Source organism: Malaclemys terrapin, chromosome 1, assembly GCF_027887155.1.
Source record: "Malaclemys terrapin pileata isolate rMalTer1 chromosome 1, rMalTer1.hap1, whole genome shotgun sequence".
NCBI classification, from domain to species: Eukaryota; Metazoa; Chordata; order Testudines; family Emydidae; genus Malaclemys; species Malaclemys terrapin.
The window spans coordinates 132,728,366-132,739,396 of NC_071505.1; the positions used below are offsets into that span (position 1 = coordinate 132,728,366).

Genomic DNA, 11,031 nt, shown 5'->3' on the forward strand with positions numbered 1-11,031 from the left:
TCTTGGGTGAATGCCATCTGGTCCCGGTGACTTGTTAATGTTAAGTTTATCAATTAATTCCAAAACCTCCTCTCATGACACTTCAATCCGTGACAGTTCCTCAGATTTGTCACCTACAAAAGCCAGATCAGGTCTGGGAATCTCCCTAACATCCTCAGATGTGAAGACTGAAGCAAAGAATCCATTTAGTTTCTCCGCAATGACTTTATCGTCTTTAAGCGCTCCTGTTGTATCTCGATCATCAAGGGGCCCCACTGGTTGTTTAGCAGGCTTCCTGCTTCTGATGTACTTAAAAAACATTTTGTTATTACCTTTGGAGTTTTTGGCTAGCCATTCTTCAAACTCCTCTTTGGCTTTTCTTATTACATTCTTGCACTTAATTTGGCAGCGTTTATGCTCCTTTCTATTTGCCTCACTAGGATTTGACTTCCACTTTTTAAAGGAAGTCTTTTTATCTCTCACTGCTTCTTTTACATGGTTGTTAAGCCACAGTGCCTCTTTTTTAGTTCTTTTACTGTGTTTCTTAATTTGGGGTATACATTGAAGTTAGGCCTCTATTATGGTGTCTTTAAAAAGTGCCCATGCAGCTTGCAGGGATTTCACTTTAGTCACTGTACCTTTTAACTTCTGTTTAACTAACCCCCTCATTTTTGCATAGTTCTGCCTTTTGAAATTAAATGCCACAGTGTTGGGCTGTTGAGATGTTCTTCCCACCACAGGGATGCTCCTTGGCAGCTTCCCAGTTTCAGTCAGCTCTGCTCCCTTCTTGGAGCAACACAGCCCCAGGGCTGCTTCTCTGAGCCCCTGGCCCTTTGCAGCGACCTCAACAAAAGCTAGCTCCACTCCAGAGTGGGTTTCTTTCCCCATGGCACAGCCTGGCTTCGTCCCTCTCCCAACAGCCCTTTATAGCAGCCCAGCCCTCTTTAATTGCCTGGACTGGATTCACCTGCTCTGGTTCAGGGGCACTGGGTTTAGTCTATCCACTCTGTGACGTACCTTTACCCCCAGTTTTCCAGGAATAAAAAATGCATATATTTTCCTTCTTGTGAGGTAGCCTCACAGGGCTACTCTCACCCCTCTCCGTGCAAAAACACTGTTCTGCACCAACATTCTGCAACATCATTCATTTTACAACATTTCAGGGCCTGAAAGTTTTTCTTAATCCAACCCAACTATTCTCCTCAGTGGTTTAACATAATACTAACATTTCAACTATCATTTCCCACAAGTCCCATCCAGTCACGGAGTGTTCTCTGAGTCCTAGAGGTCCTGCCCCCAAGCATGAACTCTCAGTCCCAGTCACCTTGAATATTATGCAGTGGTGTCAGGGTCACATACCCAGTCTCACGGGGCATAGTCCCTACATAGTCTTATCTCCATCGCCTGGACTTTGGAGTAGCTGCTTGACTAGGCTTTTCTGTCTCTGTGCCCAGAGTCTCTACTTCAGTCTCAAGTTTGTGAACCATGAGGAGTAAACATTCTCTGTTCTCCTCAGTGAATTGGAGATCTGTGGCTAGTTGTTCTTTCTTGAACTTGAGGTTCCATAATTTGCTTTCCGCTGACTCCAGTTGTTCTATAAACTCACCAGGCCTTTGCAGGGGAGCTATAAAATAGAACTGTGCTATCTCTTTCCCTGCACTGGAACCCTGTTTCTCTCCCTGGCTCCCTATTTAGGACACTACTTGTTGGAGTAGTCCTGTCTGAGTCCCCACACTGGCTTATTTTACAGGTAGTTCAGCCTGGGTCCCCATGGTACCCTTTTGAATCTGGGATTTTGTTTGGGTTCCCACATTCCCCTGGGAGATTTGAGATTTCATTTGGGCCTCCCCAGCGTGCCACCAAGCCTGGTCCTGGGCTCTTATTTTAGCCCCTGTTGTACGAGAGCTGGGAAATCTGCCCAGTCTCACCACAGAATGGTGGACCAAGGCAGGCTCTTGACCGCTGCAGCATGCAGTCGAGCTCTTCGATTATGAACCTCCAGATCAACTTCTGCGGTGGGATAGATGCGGGTCTTACCATGGGTATAGGAGATGTGTACTTAGAGGTGCTTGTCCAGGCTTCATACCCTCACCTGATCTTCCTGAACCAGCATGCACCCACAACCTGAGTCGACAAGTCCCTCAACTACTGTTCCCCCACCCTAACTTCTACTAGCTGCAGTGGGGCTCCTGTGGGTCCTTACATGATTAAGCCCTGTCCAACTCTAAGAGAGTTTTGGAGCGGTCTCCCACGTAGTCCCACTCTACTAACAGTTTACTATGCCCAGACTGGTCACACCTGAAGCAAACCATAGGGCCCCTCTGGTTCCCTCTCACCAGTATTTGCAATAAATGGTGGGGCTATCTGGGTCCCTTGTAGGTCCTGCGTGTCCCTGGGTTTTGGTTACTCAAGGTATTTCTCCCTTGTGAGCTTCCCTGGGTCATTCCCTACTGAATTCACCTGTTTATCATAGTGCCCTGGCCACTTGTCTCCTTTCTCCTCAAAGAAGGCTTCAGCTCATTCCACCTCTTCCCCCACTAAGGCCAGCTCTTTGACCCCTCGGTAGAACTTTCAGGAATTGCTCCAACATGACTTTCTCCACTGAACTGGTCTCAGGACAGAGCCACCGTGTCGCAAGGTTCCATAATTTCTGGGCCACTACTACCATCAGGTCCCTTGTGGGAACAGTTCTACTCACAACCTGTGTCTATATGCCTCAGGACTCAGCCCTATTCAGTCCAGGATGGCAGCCCTCACCACTGGATAGGCGTTCACCATCTCATCTCTTACTGCCAGGTAAGCTGCTTGCTCCTCACCCACTAGGAAGGTGCTATGCGGCCACCCCTGTCAACACCTACCAGTCTGCCACCTTTGCCACCCACTCAAATGTTCAGAGGAAGGCCTCAGCATCATCTTCCAGTCCAAGCTTCTCTAGGCCTGGGACCAACCAGCCACTAGTCCCAACACCAGCTTTGTTACCAGGTGTGGTTCAGCCTAACCTTTTCTGTATTCACTCCTGTTATTTGGAGCAAACTTCTTGTCACCTCTGTTGTGCAGCAAACGTGGCCTCCTGCTGTTTCTATTGGTTTTCCATCAATTGTATCAGCAGGGCCAAGGTCTGCTATTGCTGTCCTGCCACTAACAGGCAGATTATCGCCTCCATCTTTCCCCTTATTCCAGGGCAGGCTGGCAATCCCACTTCTAGTACCATGTGTCACTGGGCCAGGCATCTATCCAGTCCAAAGCATGTGCTGCCACATCCAGTCTTTTACAAGGAGGTTTATTTCCTTAACGGAGGTTAGCAAACAAACAGAAAACCAGTTTTAGCTCATTCCTTAGCCTCTGGCTTCAGGGTGACCCCTCTGGATGGTCTCTGGCACTATTACTCCCAGCAGTTTCCCAGTTTCAGCAGGCTCTGCTCCCTTCTTGAAGCAATAGCCCCAGGGCTGCTTCCCTGAGTCTATGGACCCTTGATCCAGGGACCCACCACAGGAGCTAGCTGCATCCGGTGCGGCTTTCGCTCCCCAGGGCACAATCTGTCTCCGTCCATCTCTCTCTTTAATTGACTGGTTTGGACTCACCGGCTCTGGTCCAGGGGAGCTGGACTTATTCTAGCCACAGGGGCCAGCTACCCTGTGACACCATTCCAAACAAAATCCCTCTCAGAATGAATTCCTGACACAGGGATTTCCTACATCTTCAGTCATAAAGCCCTGATCTCTTCTTACATAAATATTCCATCCCATTCAAGGTATGTCTGCACTGCAGCCAGGAGGTGTAATTCCCAGCTCAGGCAAACATACACATGCTGAAACAGATTGAGCACTAAAAATAGGTGTAGCGGTCTGAGCAGCAGGAGGGGTTAGCCACCCAAGTACGTACCTAGGGTTTCAGATGGGATCATACTCAGGGTGGCTAGCCCCTCCTGCAGCTCCACTGCTTTGTTTAGCGTGCTAGGTCAATCAGAGCTAGTGCGGGTATGTCTACCTGAGCTGGAAAGGTAGTGTAGACATACCCAGCTCTAGTGTAGACATACCCTTAGAAGTTAGTTGCCTCATTCTGTATTCTGAGGGTTAAACAACCTTCCCTTCAGCTCTCAGTGCTGCTTTTGAACACAGGTCAGTCAGCAGCTATCACCAATCTCAGCAACCCCCTTTCCCAATAGCATGTCTGCCAGTGCCTTCTAGCTCAGGGAATGAGAAGAACAAAAACAGGGCCTGGTCATGGCTTCCCGTGTTCAAATCCTTTGCTTCCCACAACAGCAGAGGCCAGGTGAAATGAGCAAGAGGATTCCCAAGGCCTCTCTTACTTTCAAAACAGATTCATTTCTCACAATATATTTCTTACAGCAACAACAAAATCTAAGAAATTATTTTTCCGTGTGATTAATCTGCTGGTGTGATCAGCTTTGCCAAGTGTTTCACATTTGATCTTAATCTCTTCCATCTAATGCTGCAAATCTTGCTGGTTCCAAGATCTATAGCTACGGGCCCCTAAATGATTAAGACCTGTCCCAACTCCAAGACAGTTTAGGGTGATACCAGCCCAGAAAGCAAAGCAGGTAAGGGCAAGTGGCATTTCCTTGTAGATATGACAGAGAAATCCTCAAATCTTTTCTAAATCAGAATATTGCAGAGAAAATGTGTTCAGACAAATCCCAAGAAACACATACAAACATGAATTACTTCTAAAATGCTACAACAGTGCCCACAGGGCAAAAGAATTCAGAGACCTAATTCTAGTGAAGTTAGATGTTCTAAATATGCTGCTGAACAGCAATGTGTTTTACTTACAGATGTTGTGAATATACATCTCCAAACGGTCCAGCCGTTCAATTACTGCATTTTCTTGGCGGAGAGATCGGGGGTGAACCTCTAAGTATCCGTGGCTTTCCTTTTTCAGTTCTTGTATTACATTCTTCACATAAAACACAAGGAAGATATTTGCAGTGGATACAAGAAACAGCACTGTTGGGAAGAGACCTGGTAATCTTCTCAATGACACCATGCTCTCTCTCTCTAAATATATATCTGTCCTCGTAGTGATTCTTATTCAGCTGCAGAGCCGTGTAAGTCGTTGCTGCCCCAAATTAGTTCCAAAAAGACCTCTTTGGAGCAGACATCAAGATTGCTCAGGTGGAGCGATCTCTTTGAACTTGAATGTGTCAGAGAGCAGGCAGCAATTATTTACAGTACCTGGAAGGGATGGGCGTTTTCAGCCTTTTACCTACACTATGTGCTATACAAATTACCTTTTAATGGGAAGGTACATAGCTCTAACAGACTTGCCTAGTGAATTAAAGGATTTGATTGCTCTCATGTGGCACATGTTGCCGGAGGTCTAATATTGCTGGATGGCTGTCAGGAAAAAACACACACACAATAAATCTGCAAGTGATTCCTTTGTCACTTATCAGGATCATCTGATGAGATTTTTATATGTCTGCATGTGAAACAGAACAGGTGAAGATAGTATCCTGTAGAGTGAGGTCATTGTGTATCCCCTGAGGATTCAAGTATCAGGGGGTAGCCGTGTTAGTCTGTATCTACAAAAACAACAAGGAGTCTGGTGGCACCTTAAAGACTAACAGATTTATTTGGGCATAAGCTTTCGTGAGTAAAAACCTCACTTCTTCGGATGCGTAGAGTGAAAGTTACAGATGCAGGCATTATATACTGACACATGGAGAGCAGGGAGTTACTTCGCAATTGGAGAACCAGTGTTGACAGGGCCAATTCAATCAGGGTGGATGTAGTCCACTCCCAATAATAGATGAGAAGGTGTCAATTCCAGGAGAGGACTGGCCTGCCTCCCAAGGTCTGTGAGAGTGAGGGATCATTTTCCAGGATAGGTTGTAGATCGTGGATGATGCGCTGGAGAAGTCACTATCCTCTGATCCCACTGAAGAATACCAAAAGAAACTACACCATCTGCTCAAGAAATTCCCAGCTACAGTAGGGGAACAAATCTACATGGACACACCCCCAGAATCCCTACCAGGGGTATTCTATCTGCTACCCAAGATCCATAAACCCGGAAACCCTGGACGCCCCATCATCTCAGGCATTGGCACTCTTACAGCAGGATTATCTGGCTATTTGGACTCTCTCCTCAGACCCTATGCTATCAGCACTCCCAGCTATCTTCGAAACACCACTGACTTCTTGAGGAAACTACAATGCATTGATGTTCTTCCTGAAAACACCATCCTGGCCACCATGGATGTAGAAGCACTTTATGCCAATATTCCACATGAGGATGGACTACAAGCTGTCAGGAACAGTATCCCTGATGAGGCCACAGCAAGCCTGGTGGCTGAGCTTTGTGACTTTGTCCTCACCCACAACCATTTCAGATTTGGGGACAACTTATACCTTCAAGTCAGTGGCACTGCTATGGGTACCCGCATGGCTCCACAGTATGCCAACATTTTTATGGCTGACTTAGAACAACACTTCCTCAGCTCTCGTCCCCTAGTGCCCCTCCTCTACTTGCGCTACATTGATGACATCTTCATCATATGGACCCACGGAAAGGAGGCCCTTGAAGAATTCCACCTGGACTTCAACAATTTCCACCCCACCATCAACCTCAGCCTGGACCAGTCCACACAAGAGATCCACTTCCTGGACACTACAGTACAAATAAGTGATGGTCACATAAACACCACCCTATTCCGGAAACCTACTGACCGCTATACGTACCTACATGCCTCCAGCTTCCATCCAAGACACATCACACGATCCATTGTCTACAGCCAAACCCTAAGATACAACCGAATTTGCTCCAACCCCTCAGACAGAGACAAACACCTACAAGATCTTTATCAAGCATTCGTAAAACTACAATACCCACCTGGGGAAGTGAGGAAACAGATTGACAGAGCAAGATGGGTACCCAGAAATCACCTACTACAGGACAGGCCCAACAAGGACAATAATAGAACACCACTGGCCATCACATACAGCCCCCAGCTAAAACCTCTCCAGCGCATCATCCACGATCTACAACCTATCCTGGAAAATGATCCCTCACTCTCACAGACCTTGGGAGGTAGGCCAGTCCTCGCTTACAGACAACCCCCCAACCTGAAGCAAATACTCACCAGCAACTACACACCACACCACAGAAACACCAACCCAGGAACCTATCCCTGTAGCTAACCTCTTTGCCTACTCTGTCCCCATATCTACTCTGGCAACAGCATCAGAGGACCCAACCACATCAGCCGCACCATCAAGGGCTCATTCACCTGCACATCCACTAATGTTATATATGCCATCATGTGCCAGCAATGCCCCTCTGCCATGTACATTGGCCAAACCGGACAGTCCCTTCGCAAAAGAATAAATGGACACAAATTGGACATCAGGAATGGTAACATACATAAGCCAGTAAGTGAACACTTCAATCTCCCTGGTCATTCTATTATAGATTTAAAAGTCACTATCATTGAACAAAAAAACTTCAGAAACAGACTTCAAAGAGAAACAGCAGAACTAAAATTCATTTGCAAATTCAACACCATTAGTCTGGGTCTGAATAGGGACTGGGAGTGGCTGGCTCATTACAGAAGCAGCTTTTCCTCTCCTGGAATTGACACCTCCTCATCTATTATTGGGAGTGGACTACATCCACCCTGATTGAATTGGCCCTGTCAACACTGGTTCTCCAATTGCGAAGTAACTCCCTGCTCTCCATGTGTCAGTATATAATGCCTGCATCTGTAACTTTCAGTCTATGCATCCGAAGAAGTGAGGTTTTTACTCACGAAAGCTTATGCCCAAATAAATCTGTTAGTCTTTAAGGTGCCACCAGCCTCCTTGTTGTCCCTGAGGATTGATGGCTCCAAAGAACTGCAGAAGAGCAAATAGCTTAAGGACCTAGGGAGTTTAACAAAATGGAGTGCACATCTCAAGGCAATCAGGGATGGGGCTGTGCCAGTGAATTTGTCCTGGTTCACTCCACTGTCTGTACAGTAGGAGATCCTCAGACATTGTAAGTAGCTGCATTTGGAGCCGCTTATGTTCAGCCAAGAATTGTGGGTGGTTTGCTCCCTGACTGGAGAACTGGCAAGGATTATAGCGCTGTCCTTGATTTCTATTTGAGAGACAGGTTCATAATTTAATGGTCTTTTTAGACTGGAGGCTGAAACTGGCAGCTCAGGTAGCTGCCTAATGAAGAGATTTTTTCCATTTGTACTCAGAAAGGGAAATTTCACTAGAGCTAGGAAATAAACTGTTTTCCCATCCTGAGAACATTTTAAAGATTCACTAGAATTTTAAACTTCACTAGAATTAGGTCTTTTAATTCTTCTGGAGAAGCCTGCTTGAATCACAGCTCAACCCCAAGAAGGAGGGTTGTCAGGACCCAGAACAAGGGGACAAAGTGTGAGAGTCCAAGGACCAGGGGAGGGGAGGACTCCAGGGAATGGGGCAAGAACATGGATACTGGTGGCCTGGGGAAGCCTGCTTGACTTACAGCACAGCCCTATGGTGGGGGGTTGTGGAATCACTTAACCAAGAGGAAGGGTTTGGAAGTGTGGGGCCAGAAAGAGCTGACCTGTGGAGAAGTTACACACATATGCTTCTGCAAAGTTTTCTCTGTGGACTAGTCTAAGATCTTATAATTTACCAAATGTGTTTTTATCTGTTGATAGAAAGCATCTCCTAGCACCTTTGCATTACTGTTAACACTTCTGCTTTCCCAACTGATGTTAACTCAGTGTAGATATTAATGTTTTCCAGTATGTAGGTATCTTGGCATTCAGCCATCAAAGCCTTACGGTTTCAGTATTGTGACAAACTTTAAGTCTGTTTACAGGTAATAACTGGGAGGCAGCATTACCATAAGGTTTCTTAACACTATAGGTGTTCCCAATTACCATTCCTACCAGTCCTAGCATGTATCTTATCACAAGATTTAACATTAGTATCAAAATCCTTATTGCAAGGTTGAACCTTAGTACCAAACTTTTTAACACAGATGGCCATTTACAAATATCTTTATCATGCCACTCCTTCTGTTCAGACATTCAGGTTTTGAAACTGGTTTGTTCATGACCCATTGTGTCATTTAACTCCCTCCAGAACTTCTGCATGTAACACTGCTCTACAGCCAAAATGCTTCTGAAATAAATGTAGTCAAACTTTACTAATTCTGGGTCACTGAGAACGAAAATGATGCTTAAAATTGTTGATTGGCTCTAGTTTTCAAGATATGCTATTGGGTCAGTATATACGACCCTTGACTTGGGAATGGCGGAGGATAAGTGAGTTATAAAGGGAAGGGATCTCAATTTAAACCAGAAATGACTAAAATACATCTTTGACTGGATCTATGAATAAATCTATGACTGGGTTTGGACAGTACTTGCTTTTTAGGCAAAACAATGAATGATGCAATCTGAAGCTGGTATTGCGTCATACATGATATGAATTGCATCATGTTATTCCTAGAAGTCATGGATGATGCAATCATAACGAAGCTTACATCACTCTGCTGAACAAATTGCCCTATATCAGCTCTAGAAATCATACAGTGTCATGCTCTCTTATTTGTCAATGTTTGATTTTGCAAAGGGACACATTTCTGTTTAGCCAAAGTGAGCAGAGATGCCTCGTACTTGTGTGAACAGTGCAGATAACTTCTGCTAGGTTTGTGGTGAAGTGACTTTTGCATCACAAAAGCGCAGTAGAACCACTATGGTTAAGAAAGCCTATCACCTTTATTTTGGCTGCAAAATTGGAGATAAGGACAAGAGGTGGGCCCCACACATATGCTGCAACACTTGTGCAACAAATCTTTGCCAGTGGTTGAACAGGAAAAGGAAAACTATGCCTTTTGCAGTGCCAATGATTTGGAGAGAGCCAACAGATCATACCAGCAATTGTTACTTCTGCATGGTGCCTCCAGTTGGGAAAGGTGTGTCAAAGAAGAAAAAGTGGACTGTGCATTATCCAAACATTCCATCAGCACCAGTACCCCACGGAGAAGGACTGACGGTTCCTGATGCACCAGAATCATTCTCACTTGAGTCAGACGAGGAAGAGGAAGAGGATGAAACTTCTGATCCTGCACCATCAATGTCACAGGACCCACATTTTCTCCCATCCTCCTCCTCTGAACCACACCTCATAACACAAGGTGAACTGAATGACCTTGTCAGGGATTTGGAACTACCCAAGAGTAAGGCAGAGCTGTTGGGCTCCAGACTACAGCAGTGGAATCTCCTGGCAGGTGATGTTAGGGTTTCCATGTTCCATGACTGTCAAAAGGATCTTATCCCATTCTTCTTCATGGAAGGTGATCTTGTAGCCTGCAACAACATCGATGGTGTGATGGCAGCCCTCAACATCATTCACGATCCAGATGAGTGGAGACTGTTCATTGATTCATCAAAGACGAGTCTTAAAGCTGTTTTACTGCATAATGGCAATGTTTTGCCATCAATTCCAGTTGGTCATGCAGTGCATATGAAGGAAACCTATGACAACATGAAACAACTTTTGAGGTGAATAAACTATGACCAACATCAGTGGCAGCTTTGTGGCGATTTGAAGGTTGTTGCTTTCTTGCTTGGTCTGCAGACTGGATACACAAAGTACTGCTGTTTTCTCTGCGAATGGGATAGTTGTGCAAGAGATTCCCACTACATCAAGAAAGATCAGCCACTCCGACAGTCATTGGAGCCTGAGAGGAAAAGTGTTCAGCATCCACCACTTGTTGAATCAAGGAAGATTTTGTTACCACCTTTACACATCAAGCTGGGTCTGATGAACTTTGTCAAGGCCATTGACAAAACACAAGCAGCTTTCAAGTACCTCCGTGGAAAATTTCCAAGGTTAAGTGAAGCTAAGATAAAGGAAGGTGTCTTTGTTGGTCCTCAGATTCGTGAACTTCTTTGAGATGATGCATTTGACCATGCACTGCGTGGCAAGGAAAAGACGGCATGGAAAGCCTTCCAGTTAGTGGCAATAAATTTTCTCGGAAACAACAAGGCAGACAACTACAGGTTGTTGGTGGAAAACCTCCTCAAGGCATACAAAAGCC

The 11,031-nt window shown here is 45.5% G+C and overlaps 1 protein-coding gene across 2 annotated transcripts in view; it reads right to left on the reverse strand.

Moving 5' to 3' along the window:
• Positions 1–5,134, reverse strand: part of GALNT8 (polypeptide N-acetylgalactosaminyltransferase 8) — a 40,607-nt gene extending 35,473 nt beyond the window's left edge. For both annotated transcript variants that reach the window (XM_054039184.1, XM_054039175.1), the window contains exon 1: positions 4,773–5,134. In XM_054039184.1, coding sequence (XP_053895159.1) covers positions 4,773–4,986 — 214 coding nt within the window. In that variant the 5' untranslated portion in view covers positions 4,987–5,134. The remainder of the gene's footprint in view (positions 1–4,772) is intronic.
• Between the last annotated feature and the right edge of the window lie 5,897 nt (positions 5,135–11,031).